This window comes from Lactuca sativa, chromosome 3, assembly GCF_002870075.4.
Source record: "Lactuca sativa cultivar Salinas chromosome 3, Lsat_Salinas_v11, whole genome shotgun sequence".
NCBI classification, from domain to species: domain Eukaryota; kingdom Viridiplantae; phylum Streptophyta; class Magnoliopsida; order Asterales; family Asteraceae; genus Lactuca; species Lactuca sativa.
The window spans coordinates 232731517-232751143 of record NC_056625.2 but is presented as its reverse complement, the minus strand read 5'-3'; the positions used below and the strand labels follow the sequence as shown (position 1 = coordinate 232751143).

General features: G+C 39.9%; 1 protein-coding gene across 1 annotated transcript; it reads left to right on the top strand.

The window, feature by feature from the left end:
* The first annotated feature begins 2016 nt into the window (after nt 1-2016).
* On the top strand, nt 2017-2722 carry LOC111908942 (berberine bridge enzyme-like 10). Its single transcript, XM_023904729.1, has 2 exons — nt 2017-2294; nt 2371-2722. The coding sequence occupies exons 1-2, from the start codon at nt 2017-2019 to the stop codon at nt 2720-2722; spliced, it is 630 nt and encodes a 209-aa protein (XP_023760497.1).
* The last annotated feature ends 16905 nt before the right edge of the window (nt 2723-19627 follow it).

Here is a 19627-nt window from a genome sequence, read left to right as displayed (position 1 = left end):
CCAAAAACTCTCTACCTAGCTGTTGAATCCCCACGGCTGGCGCAAACTCCGCCCGAAACCTGGACACAAAATCGATCCAAATCATGGTCTCAATGGTTGGGGCTCCCAATGTATCACTAACCGCCTCCCACCAGTCCCTTGCTCGCTCCGTCAAATAACTAGCAGCAAATCTGACCTTCGACCCTTTAGGGAGAAGCTCGTCATCTGTGTAGACTCAATATATGCGATCCAACGTCTCGCCACAATCCGGTCTTTCAACATGTAGAAATATGGTGCACCGTATCCGCTGAAATCCTTGAAGGAGAGTGTGCTAGTCCCTGACTGGACAGGTGCCATGTCACTCATGAATGCCCTAAGACGATCCTCCATCAGCTCAATGATACCTACCTTGATCGACCCGAAAATCACCGAGGTCACCTTAAGGATGCCTCTCGTAATCTCGGATGCAATGAACTCTCACAATCCATCATCAATTGGCTTGGAACCCGTACCCGAACCTGACCCAGGCCCTGAACCACCTACTCCGTGACATGTCACCACCATTCTGAAACAAAACACACAATCGTCAGGGTCATACATAACATCGAGAGACCTCACGCACACTACAAGTTCCCCGATTTAATCTCAGTTCTCCTTGACTCGAGTATGGATCCTCTGCTTTTAGTAGCACGGGCCCATACTACCATCCAAATCTATCCATACCTTCCTCCAGGAATGCCTTGACTTGACCAAGTCCCTTTCACTATTACTGCTCTCCACAGTAATCTCATCCTAGGCTCGCCCTAGGGTAATCTATGACCCACTCTCCGCCATCAGCTACATAAGAAGTGATGGATTTTGAGCACTCTAACAACCTTATGGTGCACATGCAACCCTAAATGCTTTGGATCTATGTTTTCTCTAATTATACATGCAATTTGATTTTCCAAAGCATTATCCTAACTAGCATACAAAGAATGGGTACTTGAATAACAAAAAACTAGTTAGATGACTTACCTCTTCTTGTAGCTTGTTAACTTGGACCTTTAAGAGTCTACCACCCCAAGTGTGTTGCCTCAAATGATTTAAAAAATACCACCAACAATGGAGGACTTAAGAGAGAGTGACTTGCAACAAAATCGGCTCTTATGATCTCCTAGAACAACTAGTGTCGATTTTAGGAGCTAAGGGGCTTCTTTTATGGTGTGGTAAAGTCTAGGGTTACGTCCATGTAAACCCTAATGGACATGACCTTTCATATTACTTAGGATCCATGGGTTAAACCTCCATGGACTTATAGCCCATCCTAAATAACCATTGGCCGACACTATAAGAATCATTGATTTGCCAAATCAGTTCCCGTATATTTAACTAGTCTCTTTTGATCACTGAATTAATTCAAAATTAATTCCTGACCAATACTAATTAAATAATATAATTTCACATTCATATATTACAACTTATAATATATTAATAAATCATAAATAACTTCTTTTCAAAAGTCCATACTATCAAATTGTTCCGGTGAAATGCAACCCAAATGGATCATGCTATTTTCGGGTCAAGTACATATCGATTATTGTTATGGACTTGGACACCTTATCCAACAAGAAGTCCCTACTATCTCTCCCTAACTAGCTTGCGAATACCATTACATATTACTAAGACCAGATAATTCTTCGAATAAGAGTTCTCTCCCTACAACGGTTAGACTCAAACAAAAGCTGTGAAATAGGGCTAAACCTAACCTTCTGAAATTATGTAGTCCTCATAATATGTAACTTAGCGTATTCATTTGCTAGTTAGTTAAAGATAACTAGAACTCCTAAAAAAACAAAGTAAGCAGCATTCGAGCATTGAGTAACCAGGACCAAGCATATCCTAATCAGATCATCATTTCGCTGACTAATCAATACTATCATGCAGTTCAATAAGCACATACACCAAGCATATAAGGCATCTTCCTAGATCCTTAGCGCTAAACTAGCATGCAATTCTCATACACATATCGTAGGCATATAAGTCATCCTTCCTAGAATGACCTTCAACGTGATAAACAACACAAATGGCGAAAAGACGATACGTGATTTGTTTCCAACAATGTACCTCGAAAACTCTATAGCTCTTGTTACCCTCCTGAACAAGGATTTCATAGAATTAGGTGTAGAAATTTCAGACTATATTGAAATGAGTTGGATCGAGTCTGCGCTTTTCTACACAAACTTCCTCATTGGTACTCCGACCACTGCTCTTCTAAGCCGTACACCTCAAAGACTTAACCCATTCAAGAGCAAATCTGATTACGTAAAAAAAATGTAAGAACTCGAAAACCAAATGTTGGCTTTCAACCCTTATGGTGGAAGAATGAGTGAAATTTCCGAATTTGCAAAGCCTTTTCCACCATCGATCAGGGAATATAGCGAATATCCAAAACGAAGTAAACTGGGATGAACTTGGCGTTGAAGCAGTCAGTCGGTACTTGAGCTTCACAAGGGTGATGTATGATTATATGACTCCGTTTGTTTCTAAGAACCCCAGCGAAGCATTTCTGAACTACATGGATTTAGACATTGGTGTCAATAGCCATGGCAAGAATGCTTACGCTGAAGGAATGGTTTATGGGCACAAGTATTTCAAAGAGATGAATTATAAGAGGCTAACGATGGTGAAGACGACGGTTGATCCTAGCAATTTCTTTAGGAATGAGCAAAGTATCCCAACTTTGTCATCTTCATGGAAGTAAATTCACTTGTGAAAATGAATAAAAGTATGACTTTTTCAAGGTCATGGTATCGAGATTCATATGATATTGATGTAATTTTGACTTGTATTTTTACAAACTTATATTATAGTCTTCTAAATTTCAATTTTTCCATCTTCGAAAAAAACACGAACATTGATGTTGATATTTTTAAGCATTACAGATCTTGAACATTGTGAACAATGAATAAATTGATGAGTTGTTGGGTTTTTTATAAGTATGTAATAGCATGTGTTTAATCAAGATAACTATTCATTCGATGCAATTTACTATTTTAAAACTTATTTATATGCCGGGTTCACTAGCAGCCAAGTGTGTAAGACCATCTCCAACTCGCTTCTATTCCCCCCCCCCCCCCCCCCCCCCAAGAAATAGAGTAAAAAAATAAGGTAAATAGTGTTTCATCTCCAACCCTACACTATTTTTTACCCATTTTTACTGGGAAAAAAAATATATTCATGGTATATTCATTTATCCCAACTTATATAGATTGTCAAACAACTCTTTCTATTAAGTTAATTTTAACAAATATATAATCTATATTTTTTTCATTATAATAATACAAAATAAATAAGATTATATTTATGACACTTAATCATAAGCTTTTGTAAAATACATTATCATGTTTTAAATTTTTAATATAAATTTAAATTTTTATATGATTTTGATAAACAAAAAACAAACTTTATATTTATAATTAGTTAATATAATTTAATATATTACAAAATATTAAAATTAGTAAATATTAAATTTAAATTATAATTAGTACATAAAAGTAAACTAGAAATATATAAATATATAAAAAGAGGGATAAAAACCGACAACTCAAAGTTCATCCCCATTTTAGGAAAATTTGATAGTATAACACCATATTTTGTGTTATAGTATTGATTTCTCCCAAAATGAGGGAATAAATGGCATAGGGTTGGAGAGGAATGGGGAAAAATAGAAAATAAGAGTGAGTAGGAGATGCTCTAAGCATTGTGGTCGTATGAAACCTCTAATAGGCCTTTGCTGGAAGATCTCCTTTAATACCAAGTTACTAAAAACTCAGGAAAAAAAAACATTAATTATAAGCATAGTTGTATACTAGTAATTAAATTCATGTTTTATAAAAAATAAAAATTAGGTTTGTTAAATATATTTTTAATATCAATTAGAAGTTGAATACGAATACAAAGATACTTAGATATCTACGCCATTACCGAAGGCATGGGTTTGAGAAGACATTATATTATCTCAGAGCTATAGCTTTTAATTTGGGAATTGATGCGGTACATGAACTTTTACATCAAAATCATTTAGGATTCGATATTCTTTGTACATATTGATCAAATTATTTGTTATTGGAGACAAGGTTTGAGCAATACAATCACTATGCATATATTTTGGTTTCTTAACTGTAGAAAAGTTGAATTCGGACAAATTTCATAAATGGTCCTAGTGGTATCCCAAAATATCAAGTTTCGTCTGTAATTATTTTTGTCTTCAAGGATAGTCCTAACGGTTTGAAAACTTTTTATTGATTGTCATTCTGGCTCACCATGTACATTTGAGTCGTTAAGTGAAATCACATGCATCCTAGGCCATGGCAACTTGGTCATTTCACTTTTATCAATCACTACTTATAAGCTTGTAACATCTACATTTTTCAACACTCTTTTTTTCCATTCTTCCCTTATTCATGAATGTTGCTTCCCATATGAATAAATCAAGAAAATAGTGATTTTTTTGATATGGAGGTGCAGCGATAAAGGTGACATTGATTCGTGTATGAAGGCTTAACTTCTTTTTGAATTTTTTGATTATAAGAATGCAACGGAGCTTAAGAAACAAGAACAAGAAAATAAGAACAAGATAGATGTGATAAACAATCTAGACCTATATATTGAGTATCAATGAAAAAAATTAAGACCTATCGATTTGAATTCACACTACAAGAAAACGGCCCTTCAATGACACGCGAACAGTGACACACACTGATTTACGATCCGCATTTTGTGGGTGTCCTCAAAATAATGTCATATTTCCAAAATTTGTAGAATAGAGGACACACATTTGTGTGTGCCCTAAAATTAGTGTCAAATAAAAAAAGTTACAAACACAGAGGGCTCTTACCTTAAATATGTGTCATCTAGAAATGTCGCTTTATAATTTTTAACTCAAACGCGCCTTTTTAAAGGGGAAAAAGAAATCCTCTAAAATTCTAAAATTTTCAAGTACCCAGCTTATGCACTCTCTCCTCTAGATCTCCCTTATCTTTCATAAAATCGCATAGATCCATTTTCTCCCTCCTCATTCTCTATAACCCTAGACACAGCCACTGGTCATTCACGATGATGTCTTCTTACCCTATCCTTCTTCCTTGCTCCATATTTGTGACCTTCGTCGAAACTATCTTCTCCTCCCCCGTCGCCACCAACAACCTACATCCTTATTTGTTACCCTAAAAACCAGACCAATGGTTCACCTCTCATAATTTCTCTCAGAACTCTTAGGTTTTTGGCAATGAATGAAATTGACCCCCCCCCCCTAATCCTTTGATGTGTTCTAATTTCTTACTATATCTAGTTTAAAATCAATCATTGCAGCAGAGCATCTACATGACCCTTCACCTTGAAATCGGCAAAATAATTTGTAACATCCCAAAATTTAAGGCCAAAAATTTCATTTTTAATTAACTAATTATAAAACCAAAAGTCTGAAAACATCCATAGTGTCAACCCATATCAAAAACCAATATATCAATAGTCAAAACATGTCATAATAAAATAACATCAAAGTATAACTCCCAAAGATCTCATATGCGGAAATCATGGTTTGATACGCTTTAATCATGTCGGGTCCTTTCCTTTTGAAGAAGAAGTACCTGAAACCAAAATTGAAAACCGTAAGCACAAAGCGTAGTGAGTTCCCCCATCATACCATATACCATACAACAAATACATTGCCAAGCATATCTAGGTGGCGGCCTCCCCTTCGGTCTATTTCAACCAGATACTGTCGAGCATATCCGGGTGTTGGCCTCCCCTTCGGTCTATTTCAACCGGATATTGTCGAGCATATCTAGGTGCTAGCCTCCCCCTTCGGTCTATTTCAACCGGATACTGCCGAGCATTTCTGGGTGCTGGCCTCCCCTTCGGTCTATTTCAACCGGATACTGGGTTTATTTCACCCCTACCACTACCACATAATATTGTAACAAATAAACACATAAAATATAACAGATAGTGGCATACCAAACAATTATCACAAAGACAATCATCTCTACTATAAACAACTACTAATGAGCCAGAATTGGTGCCTTCGACCCACTCATACATGAAGGTAACTCACCTGAATGTTGAATCTAACAGTACGAAATCTCTAACGGCTGCTCCGACGACTCCCCGAGCTATCAGTACAAAATAACACTTGGTAAAAACCCAATAATCCTTCTTAGGGTAAAATGACCATTTTACCCGTGATCTAATTTGGTCCATGCCTAAATCCCAAAACCATAACATGAAAGGCCCAATACTAGGTAGACTTCCCAAGCCCACTAATGGCCCACCATTAGCCCAGTTTTCTAAATTGGGCCCAACCCTTCTAATAGGCCTTACCCTAGACCCAAAATAAGACATAATCCAATAAAGCCCAAAATGATGTTCCACTAAGGCCCATAGTAGTAAAGTCTAAGAAAATGGCCCAAAGAGGCCCACTGTCGGATCGAACGCAAGGCGTTCCATTGTGGAACGTTGGGTGTTCCTCATTGGTACAAATCGTGGGTTCTAGTCAGAACGCGGGGCGTTCCTGGACCTTACGCAATGTGTTTGCGGCCATAGTCCAAAAGGACTCCATTAAGCACTTAATGCTTAAGCCATACCACCCAAAACGTAGATCCAAGCCAGTTAGGACCTCTAGAACTATAAAGTCACAGACTTTGTGACTTTGCATGCCCCCCAAAAGTTCCAATCTCTGGAAATAGAAATAGACTTTCATGAAAATGAACTTAACTCATGCATGGGTGGATTTCGTCCCCACATATGGCAACCTTCTGGTTCTAGGTCCAAAGTAACACTAAGAGTAGCAACTCTAAGTTCCAAAAACGACATGGACTCAAGGGACTCCACCATTGGGACCAAAAAGGTCCATAAACCCAGACTTCAATAGATCTAATAAAATAAGCATCAAGTTCAAAGCTTTATGCCTTATATGAAGGCCAAATGTTGACAAGGTTCTAGATCTATAAGCCTTTTCTCCTTTGATGATGCTTCAACAATGGCCACCTTTCTTCAAAACACCAAAATGCACTCTAAAAGGGTCTTTTAAGCTCAAAACACATAAATAAGGGTTTACGGTTTCGTGGGATCTTCTTAAGGGTGAGAGGGTGGCTAAACTTAGGGCATAATGTTAATTATATATGGTTTAACCCTGAAATTTAGGGTTTTGGGGATAGCATGCATACGTTGCGCGTTCCTTATGGAACGCAGTGCGTACGCGCATGGTATCCACATCCATCACGTGTGAGTATGCAGCGCACTCATAAGCCCAACATAAGGCCCAATAGTCCAGGCCCAAGCCAAATTAATTCATTAACCCATTATATATATATATATATATATATATATATATATAATATACCTTATAAATACCAGACGTTACATAATCACCGTTGAATTCTCCAGTACTTAGAGCTTCTCCTTTGGGTAATTCATTCTTTTGCCAGTCAAGAACTTAGTGAATTGGGGAATTTTTTTTGACCTTATCTTATTTTTTGTGCATCTTCTTGTGTAGCATTTATCAGGTCGAAATGAATTCATTTTGGAGGTCCCAAAGAAGTGTTGGATTAATCCAGATGCAATTTCAACTTCAGAAATCGGTAGGGTGTGTGATGGATTAAAGTCATCTGCCACTATTTGTAACATCCAGATTTCTAGGTATTATGTTTGATCATTTATTCTTTTGAATAAAAGAGAGGGACTCGACGAGTTGAGGCATAGATTCGTCAAATAGGATCGTGTGTGCTGACTGGATTAATGAACACGTGTGCTGACTGGATTAATGAACAGACTCGATGAGTCAGAAAGGGTGGACTCGACGAGTCCGTGCTGTGGATTGAAACCCTAATTCTTGGGGTATGTGCCCTATTTAAAGGCCTTTATGGCCTCTATTTGCGGCCACTTCACCCCTGAGAAACCCTAGAGAGCAGAGAGATCGTTTGTGGTGCAAGAGGAAGGCTAATTCACCGTTTCTTGTGTGTTTTAGCAAGAAGGAAGGAGGTATAACAAGTTAAGCGGGTTGAGGATCTTAGATCCACTTCTATTTGATCAGAGGAAGCTGTTGGAGGTAACAATATGTGCCATTCTCATGTTTATAATGATTCTAGTGGAATCTAGGGTTTTCTTTATGCCTCTTTTACTTGAATCTGGAGTATGTGAGGTCCCAAGGCGAAATGGTTCATAGATCTGGACCTTAAGAGGTACAGAGAGTCCTTACCACTCTGCTTTATGCCATAACTTTTGAGTTATGAGCCTAGGAGGCCATTTTAGAGGCTATTTCACCAAAAAAAAAGCTTAGGGTGTGTTGCATGTGTGCCAAGATTCGACCTTTACGTGATTATCATGCTTGAGAAGGTCAGATCTATAGATTAGAGAAGCAATCTGACCTTAGATGGTCATTTGAGTATGAACATGGGAGCGACTCGTCGAGTTCATAAATGGACTCGACGAGTCGAATCGAGGTTGCCCCGGGATTCGTGAAAGGAGGAACCCGTCGAGTGGAAGGATAACTCGACGTGCCATGAGAGGCTAGAAGGATTCAGAGGACCCGCATGGACTCGCCGAGTCGCCCATTTGCACTCGACGAGTCGGGTCAAAGTTTGACCGTTGACTTTCGTTGACCTTAGGGTTCTGGTCAAGACTGATTCAAGTGAGACTCAGGAGGGGTAGAGTGGCCTTCTACCCAATCTTTAGAGATGAGACTATGAGAGAGTATTGATCCGGGATGTTATTTGAATGATAGGAGGAGGCTAGGTCAGGACGTTGAGCACGAGAGTTTATCCGACTTCATTGAGGTGAGTCTTCTCACTATATTGTACCTGGAAGGGTACCTATGTGTGACCGGAAGGTCTTGTATGCTATGAGATGTATATACTATATGTGGTTATGTTATATGTATGTGCTATGTAGGTTATGTATGGTAAGGACTTGAAGGTCAAGATGATATAGACCGGAAGGTCAGGAGGTTACGGACCGGAAGGTCGATATGGGTAGGACCGGAAGGTCTACCGGGATTCGGGACGGAAGTCCCATGAGATACTTGGACCGGAAGGTCCCACAGAGTTACGGCCTGGAAAGGCGTATGTGTTGTATTTGGTATTTTGGGGAACTCACTAAGCATTTATGCTTACAGTTGCTATGTTATGTATTTCAGGTACTAGTGAGGATCACGGGAAGGTGTCGACATGATTCGTACACACTCATAGAGATTATGTTTTGAGATTCTGGGATTTTTTTGTTATGATGACATTGGATACAGTTTGTTTCATATTGTTTTTTATTATTGAAAATATGATTTAAAAATGAAAATTTGTTTTGAAAATTTACCTTGTTACAAGTTGGTATCAGAGCCTTGGTTTGAGGGATTCGGGTGCATCTTCGGGTGTATCTGAACTCAAACTGAGGATTTGAGAAAATTTTTCATAAAATAAACAATTTTTCTAAGAGAGTAAAGGATTTTGAGAAAGGCATAATGGAGCAGTGTGTACGATCAGCCAACGCCTGAACGGTGATTTCCCAAAATACCCTTACATTATGTGTTATGAGATATTATGTGTTATGCTATGCATGCTAGAGTAGGCTAGGTATTCATATTAGGACTAGAGTGGCTTGATTTGTGATGCCTTAGCCTAGGAAGATTTCTACTGCTATGAGATGCTTGAGAGCGAGTAGATAGCAATGAGGAGCTATGAGAGGTTTACCGAGGGGTAGCATATGCCAGCGAGATGTAGAGCACTTGCGATCTGGGATCCAAGGAGGAGGACTTAGTGTGAATACTGATGCAGTGTGGATGGTAGTATAGGGCCCGTACTACTGAAGACGCCAAAGCAGTGTGCACTCTAAGTAAGAATCCTTAGGGTACTAGGGAAAAAGTAGGGTAGAGTTATCGAGTGCGAGTATGCTCGAGCAAGTCTATGATATTATTATGTTGTATTTCAGAGACATCATGGTTGGGACACACCACAGACCTGAGACGAGCGGCGTGAGTGACGAGGAGCTTCGTCAGATGATCCACAATGATGTGGCAGCGGCGATCCGAGCCGAGATTCCGGAGATGTTTGGGTTTATCAAGACCACATTGCTTGAAACTTTTGATGAGCGGTACACAGCGGTGACTGAGGTTGCGGCTGCTGCAGCTACTGCAGCTGTGGCTGCTGCCAGGCCTCGGGGAGGTGACTCGTTGTTGTTTTGAGAGTTCAGCAACACAAAGCCACCAGAGTTTGATGGGACGCAGGATCTGATCGTTGCGATGAGATGGATTTCTGATATTGAGGGATGCTTCTACACGTGTTCTGTTGGAATAATGTCTAAGGCTGCAACTATATTAGGCAAGTATTTGACCCGGTTGTGCATGGTCCTTTTGGGTTGCCTTCACCATAGCAACTTGATAGGATGATTTATTAAGAGAGAGTAAATATTATTAATATATTATGAGAATAATATAAAGAATAATAATATTGTTATTTGATTAATATAAGTCAAAGAATTAATTGGAATTAATTTGGTGACTTAAAGAGATTAATTAAATAAAAGGGTATAAACTGTCAATTGTTTGATAGTTAAACTTTAGACAGTAAATCCATATTGATATGCATTGGACGGATTCTAGAAGCTAGGGATAACTTCAAATCGTCCAAGGGGTTATCTAAGGAATGGATTTGGATAGCTTTAAGAGAAGATTATCCAATTAGGGTTTAGGTTGTAACCCTTAAGGAGTCTACAAGTATAAATAGACCCTATGGCATAAGAAAATCGGCAATTCACCTAAAGTAGAGAATCCCTGGCCGATTTCCTCCCCTCTCCTCTCTCCCAAATCATCCTCCTTGCTATTTGGTGTTTGTAAGCCATTAAAGGAGTGACAATTGTGACTCTAGAAGCTCCAAGACAACAAGATCAACAAGGAATTCAAAGGTATGATTCTAGATCTGTTTTAACATTGTTCTTATTCCTAAATAGTCATTAGAAGTCTTGGATTCAAATCATGTTTAATTAGAAAGCCTAGATCCAAGCATTAGGGTTTTGCATGCGCACATAGGAAAGTTCTTATGGCTAAAACCCATCAGTGGTATCAGAGCCTAGCTTGGTTTTCATTAAATTGTTGCTTAATTGTCTGAAACTAAACTGCAAAATTCGATTTTTGTGTTTCTGAGTCATGGACTCGGCGAGTTGGCCTGACTCGGCGAGTCCATTAGTGCACTCGGCGAGTCCAAGCGTCAGGAATGGCCAGATTCGGGATTTCTCCATGATTATCTTATGGAAACTTACCTTAATCATATTAGATCAACCCTAATCCGATTTTTTGATATATATGACTATTATCTTGATCTAATTAAAGATATTTATCGACTAATAAAATATTTAATTTCCTTATATGATAATTAATTAATTATTTTGATTATTTTGGTAATTATCTTGAAAGAAATCTTGAATAAATCAAATATAGATAATTAGGAAATTAATTTTTAATTGAAATTATTTGTTATTTGATCCTCCATGTTTTAAATGTTTAAAACTTTTCCTCAAGTTTTGAAATTTATATTTTGTGATTAAAAGTTTTAATTTAGACAACTTAAATTTCAAACCCTAGATTTTAAAAGGTTTAAAATACAACCCTATACTAATATAATATTACAAGAATAATATATATCTATATATATATATATATATATATATATATATATATATATATATACATATATATATATATATGTATATATATATATATAACTAAAATGCTAGTCTTACCGTTAGTAGGCCTCATTCACGAAGCCGATCTATAAGGTGGGTATAAGGTTGCGGCCTATAAAATGGCGCTTAATGGGTGTACACTCACACCCACCGCTTGCTTGATCGGTGGAGGGTCGTTAGCCGAACGGGTAGGATAGGGCAACCTCATCCTCTCATTAAAAGTATAATAAGTAATACAAAGTAACTACACATTTTTAAAATTTCCCAATCTTAGTTACTTTAGGAAAAGTGAATTGATGCAATCCCATGAAATTATACTTTGCACCCTTGCTAAGAAGTTAGTGGATCGTGTGTGGTTTATCGGCACACTAATTGGTTCTAAGAAAAGGTGGCAAAGGGTGATTCATTGTTTATCATAGTTCGATGGAGCATGTGTGGTTTACCGGCACATCGAATAGGTGATCGTTAAAATGAAGGCACCATGTGAATTTGCATGGTAATTCACACCCGCTTTGTGATCCTCAGTATCCCAGTCACAAACAAGAGGGGCATATCGAGATTTAAACATGTCATTGAATAGTTTCAATGAATCTCATCCGAACCTAGGAATTCTCAATACATTTAGGACTTATAGTTAGTTTTTATGATGGAGAATTAGTGAATCATCATTCACTTACCTTCAATTTATTTGCATGTTAGATTACGGCATCCCTCTTCTAATATGTAAATGTTGTTGTTGGATCCTAGCCCTAATTTTTCTTATTGGGTGATAATTAGGGATTCTTATTCTAATCTATCTTTGTCCTTTTTTTCTTTTTGTAGATGTCGAACGCAAACAACGCTGCTGCTAGTTCTTTCACGTTGATGAGCCTTTGCCAAAAGGTCACCTTCGATGGAACGAACTTTAGCGAATGGATAAGATACATTCGCACCATTGCTCACTATGAGGATAAGGAGTATGTCCTCGATGAGAAGCTCGAGAAGATCAACCCTGAAATCGCTACTCCGGCTGAAATTACCGCTTTTGAAACTCATGAGCGAGATGCAACGAAGGTACATTGCATCATGATAGCCACCATGAACTCCGAATTCCAAAAGTCCTATGAGGACATGTACCCGTACGAGATGCATCAAGACTTATTGGAGAGATACCACCAGAACGTGAGACAAGAGCGTTATGAGATTTTCACTAACATGATTTCCGCTAAGATGGGTTATGGAGAATCTCTTACCGTGCACCTGCAAAGGATGCAAAGGTATGTCGACCGCCTTCGCAAGTTAAATGTTGACTTTGGAGAAGACTTGGCGATCGACATGGTGCTTTACTCTTTACCTCCAATGTACAATCAATTTAGGAAGACCTACCACATGAACAAAGAGGAGGTCACCCTAAGTAAACTCCAAGGTCTCTTGAGGGTCGCTGAGAGCAACTTCAAAGACAAGTCTGTTGCACCAACTCCCAATCCACCCGCTGCTCCTGTCTTGGCTATTGGTCAAGGAAAGGGAAAGAAGAGGAAGGCTTCGTCTAAGAACTATCGCAAGGTTAAAGCCCGAGATGGTGCCTCTTCTAGTGGGACTAAAGTTGATCCCGCTAAACCCTGCCCTAACCCTAAGGAGGCAGAGTGCCACCACTGCCACAAGATAGGACATTGGAAGAGAAGCTGCCCAAAGTACCTGCAAGCCATCAAGGAAGGAAAGATCAAGCCATCTTTCGCAGGTATATACACAATTAAATCTAACGATTCTAATCATGCTATTTCTTGGGTTCTTGATACCGGTTGTGGTTACCACATTTGTTCTAATGTGCAGGGACTAAGAAGAAGTAGGGATGTGGAGCAAGGAAGGATCAATCTAATCATGGGGAACAGAAGATCGTCGCCTGTGACCAAGATTGGAGTGTATTCTTTAGTTCTTAGGAATAATTTATGTTTAGATTTGAACAATTGTTGCTATTCGCCAGAAATGGCTAGAAACATCATTTCATTTCATGGTTTATATAGACAAGGTTTTAGATTTTCTTTTAATAATGAGAATGGTTCTATTTTGGCTTATCTAAATGGTGTCTTTTACTTTGAAGCTATACCATGTAATGGAATTTATGAAACTGTTATGATTGTTGATAACTTAGGAAATGATGTTTTGAACATAGATTCTTCCACTAGTATGGATAAAGCATCCTTGTGGCATTGTCGTCTTGGACATGTCAACAAGAAACGCATAGCCCAACTCCAAAAGGATGGAGTGTTGGAGTCATTCAACCTTAGGGAAGATGACACATGTGAGTCTTGTTTACTTGGAAAGATGACCAAGTCACCCTTCACGAGTACGTGTGAAAGGGGTGAGGGTCTATTGGACTTAATACATACCGATGTATGTGGACCGTTTAGATCAACCACGAAGGATGGGAACCGCTTCTACGTGACTTTTACCGATGATTATAGTAGATATGGGTATATCTATTTAATCAAGCAAAAGTCAGAAACCTTTGAAAAGTTCAAAGAGTTCAAGAATGAAGTGGAGAATCAATTGGGTAGGAAAATCAAGATGCTTCGATCCGATCGAGGAGGAGAGTACCTAAGTCTTGAATTCCACAATTATCTCAAGGAGTGTGGAATAGTTTCGCAATTGACGCCTCCTAGGACACCGCAGTTGAATGGTGTGGCAGAAAGGCGTAATCGAACCTTATTGGATATGGTTCGCTCTATGATGAGTCGTGCTTCACTACCTATCTCTTTTTGGGGGATGCCTTAGATACTGTCGCCCATATCCTTAACCGAGTCCCTACTAAGAAGGTTGCCAAAACACCTCACAAGATGTGGACAGGGAAAGCTCCCTCGTTGGCACATATCAAGGTTTGGGGTTGCGAGGCTTTCGTAAGACGAGATACTCACAACAAGCTCGAACCTCGAAGTGAGCGATGTATTTTCATCGGCTACCCGCAAACATCCTTTGGATATCTCTTCTATAGACCGCAGGACAATGTTGTCTTTGTTGCGAGGAGAGGAGTTTTCCGAGAGCGAGAACTCATAGGCCAAGGAGACAGTGGGAGGCAAATCGAGCTTGAAGAGATTCAAGAGTCGATAGATGAAGGAACTTCTACCGCTGGCACTTAACCCGAGGAGGAAACTCCGGTTGAACCGATTAACGAGTCCTTACCTCTTAGACTTTCCGATAGAGTTAGAGTTCATCCCTATTTTTATGGTTTTCATATTACTACCGAAGGGGACACGTATATTAGTGATGGTACACTAATAAATCTTGATGAACCTAATAGCTATAAGGAAGCCATGGCAGGCCCGGAGTCTGAAAAATGGAAAGAGGCAATGGATAGCGAGATCCAATCCATATATGATAACCAAGTTTGGAATTTGGTTGATTATGTGCCCGGACGTAAGACCGTTGGGTGCAATAGGATCTTCAAGAAGAAGACCGACGTGGATGGAAACGTACACACATATAAAGCGCGATTGGTTGCGAAGGGCTTTACTCAAACTCCCGGAGTTGACTATGATGAGACCTTCTCACCAGTTGCTAAGATTAAATCTATTAGAGTGATGCTAGCTACTGCCACATTTCATGATTATGAGATTTGGCAAATGGATATCAAGACCGCTTTCCTTAACGGAAAGTTGGCTGAGGATGTTTACATGGCTCAGCCAGAGGGGTTTTTGGATCCGAAGCATCCGAATAAAGTGTGTAAGCTTGAGAAGTCCATTTATGGACTTAAGCAAGCGTCTCGCAAATGGAATCTTTGTTTCGATGAGAAAGTCAAAGAGTTTGGATTTGTGCGACGCGAAGACGAATCATGTGTATATGTCAAAGCCAGTGGGAGTATAGTAAGCTTCCTCGTTCTATATGTTGATGACATATTACTCATATGAAACGACATCCCGACTCTGCAGGAGGTTAAGTCCTGGCTCGGGAAGTGCTTCGCTATGAAGGACCTCGGAGAGGCTTCTTACATTTTGGGAATAAGGATAGTAAGAGAAAGAAGTAAGAGACTAATTGGACTTAGTCAGAATACTTACTTAGAGAAGGTACTAAAACGTTTTAGTATGGAAAACTCGAAGAAGGGAGAATTACCGATACAAAGTAATGCCAAGTTGAGTAAGACTCAAAGTCCGAGTACCGAAGCTGAGATAGCAGAAATGAGCCGAGTACCATACGCTTCCGCAGTTGGCTCAATCATGTACGCTATGACTTGTACTCGCCCTGATGTAGCCTTCGCTTTGAGCATGGTTAGCAGATATCAAGGGAATCCTGGCAGAGCACATTGGATTGCGGTGAAGAATATCCTTAAGTACCTTTGGAGGACGAAGGAATGGTTCTTAGTCCTCGGAGGGAGTGATGACTTGAAGGTGCAAGGGTATAGTGACGCCAGTTTTCAGACAGATAGGGACAACTACCGTTCGCAGTCGGGCTGGGTCTTTACCCTGAATGGAGGAGCAGTGACATGGAAGAGTTCCAAGCAGGAAATCGTAGCTGATTCAACGTGCGAATCAGAGTACATTGCAGCGAGCGAAGCGTCGAAGGAGGAAATATGGCTGAAGAACTTCATCGGTGATCTTGGAGTTGTACTTGCCATAAAGGAGCCCATGGAGATTTTCTGTGATAACGAAGGAGCGGTTGCCTTGACCAAGGAACCGAGGGATCATGGTAGATCAAGACATATCGACAGAAAATATCACTTCATTAGACATCGTGTAGAAGAAGGACAACTCGTAGTGAAGAAGATATCATCAGAAGATAACCCAGCAGATCCGCTTACGAAGGGACTAAGTAGGGTTAAGCACTTGCAGCATGCTAGGAGTATTGGGCTGAAGGATGATATTAGCATAGATTAGATAGTGTTAGAAACGTGTAATAGATAAATGTAATTAACATTTGATGATTGAATAAAGGTGTTTTATTTATGAGTAATGTTACTATCTTATGTTAATTGTTTAACTATTGTTTCACTTTGCATGTTTTGACTTCCAGAATAATTGAGTTTATTAGGAATAATCGAATTATTCAAATTGTCCACAATCGTTCATATGTTGGAAGTAGATATGAATGAAGATTGTCATGAATTGGTGTGTAGATTGTCTAAATGGTGTTAGACATAGCAAAGGGTTACTGCAACGTTCATGAGTGCTTATGAACTAGTTTTGAGCATTGGGACAAACCCGCGCTTGCTGGAATTACCTTATGGAATATGATATAAAAGGGTGATCGCAAGACGATAATATCATATAGTCATAAAACCTAGATATATGGTTTGTTATTTGTTAATTGATTGTACATTGATAATGCGAAAACGCATCAGTAACTCGGTGTTATAAAACGCATTGTTGTGTGTAGTTGGTTAATGAATAAGTAAATGCATATAAGTCGAAGTTTATCTGTAACTTTTATCTAAGAATGTAAAAGCGATATCTCGGCCGCTCGATGATTTGATTTGACTTATGTGTCGGGCCCAGTCAGAACTGAATTGATGTGTTCGATTATGTTCTATGTCAAATAAATCAGAGACCGAGAAACCTAAATGCTTGACTAACCATTCCATAGGATTGTCAGCATGATATCTAACAGAGGACTATACGATCCCTTATCTAAAGGACAAGATTGATTAGATTAGAGTTTGACAGCGTCTTTGAGAGTTATGATTGCAAACCGAATTGTACTTGTGCATATAGTTACTAGACTTATCCAAGTGGGAGACTATTGGAATAGTGTCTAAGGCTGCAACTATATTAGGCAAGTATTTGACCCGGTTGTGCATGGTCCTTTTGGGTTGCCTTCACCATAGCAACTTGATAGGATGATTTATTAAGAGAGAGTAAATATTATTAATATATTATGAGAATAATATAAAGAATAATAATATTGCTATTTGATTAATATAAGTCATAGAATTAATTGGAATTAATTTGGTGACTTAAAGAGATTAATTAAATAAAAGGGTATAAATTGTCAATTGTTTGATAGTTAAACTTTAGACTGTAAATCCATATTGATATTCATTGGACAGATTCTAGAAGCTAGGGATAGCTTCAAATCGTCCAAGGGGTTATCTAAGGAATGGATTTGGATAGCTTTAAGAGAAGATTATCCAATTAGGGTTTAGGTTGTAACCCTTAAGGAGTCTACAAGTATAAATAGACCCTATGGCATAAGGAAATCGGCACTTCACCTAAAGTAGAGAAGCCCTGGCTGAATTCCTCCCCTCTCCTCTCTCCCAAATCATCCTCCTTGCTATTTGGTGTTTGTAAGACATTAGAGGAGTGACAATTGTGACTCTAGAAGCTCCAAGACAACAAGATCAACAAGGAATTCAAAGGTATGATTCTAGATCTGTTTTAACATTGTTCTTATTCCTAAATAGTCATTAGAAGTCTTGGATTCAAAGCATGTTCTTATCTGAGGGTACAGTTCGCGCTGAACCAGCTTCTCTTGGGAGCGAATGACTGGTGGAAATTCGTGATGGCGAGCTTCACTCTTGCAGAGATTTCAGAGGTGGCCTGGAAGAGGTTCACCACCATGTTCAGAGACGAGTATGTTCCCCCGGTGGAGAGGGAACGGTCGGCTCAGGAGTTCTTCTCCCTCAAGCAGGGCACTAATTCTGTTACTATGGTTACCAGGAAGTTTCATGAGAGGGCGATGTTCTGCCTTGAGCAGGTGTCTACCGAGCAGGAACGCATGAGCCGGTATTTGGGCATTTTGAGGAGGGATTTTCGGGAGTTCGTGTCGAACTCGACTTACCGGACATTTACTAAGCTCTAGGAAAATGCCCGGAAGAGGGAGATTGAGTTGGAGACTCAGGCCAGGGAGGAGGCCGAGTCTCATGGGATGGATTGGCGGCCGACACTGCCTCAGCCGTCAGCCAAGCGGGCAAAGCCCGCCGATTCGAGATCTGGAGGCCAAAAGGGCCGCACTTGTGGGAAGTGCGGCAAGGGACATGACGGGGCTTGTCGATCGGGTGCTTTCTACAAATGTGGCAAGGAGGGGCATATAGCCAAGGATTTCCCCAAGGGGTTCATGGTTTTCTTTCATTGCAACCAGACGGGTCATCGAAAGGCTGAGTGTCCGCAGCTGCGGGGGATAGCACAGGGAGCACCGTAGGGATCTACCCATGCCGTCGTGCGAGCTGTTGAGGTTTGGCCAGTGAAGGCCGAGGCACCGAAGGCTCGTAGGAAAGCCTTCCAGTTGACAGCGAAGGAGGTCCGCGCAGCGCCCGATGTCGTGGCTAGTATGTATTCTTTTATTTATTTATGCTGAGTTTGAGGATGTGTGCTTATATTATGATATGCGTAGGTACTTTTCTTGTGAATTTTGTACCTGCTTTGGTGTTATTTGACTCGGGTGCGAGTTGGTCATTAGTTTCCTTAGCGTTTAGTCTACACATCAGTATCCGACAAGAGGCGTTGAGTCGACCTCTGCGAGTTTCTTTAGCTGACGAGCAAGCGGTGTGTGCTACAGATGTGATTCGAGGATGTCTACTCGAGATCTTCGGTGTTGAGTTCCCGATAGATCTGTTCCCGATTGCAATGGGGGACATGTGTGTCATAGTAGGCATGGATTGGTTGAGCCGATTTGGGGTTGCTATAGACTGCGAGCGACAGTTGGTGATGATACGAGACCCTAGTGGGGGAGTACTTACGGTGTACAACAAGGGTACCCGATGTGGGTCAGCATTCTGTTCGGCTGCCAAGTCGAGGCAGATTTTACAGCAGGGATGCAGCGGGTTCGTAGCCTATGTGATGGATACACGAGTGGCCGCTGGGAGGCCAAGTTCGATGGATGATGTTCCGATAGTGCGCGAGTTTCCGGATGTTTTTCCTAACGAGTTGTCGGATGTTCCTCCCGAGAGGCAGGTAGAGTTCCACATCGATTTGGTTTCGGGGGCAGCACCTTATCGCCTTGCGCCGCCAAAGATGCAGGAGTTATCATCGCAGCT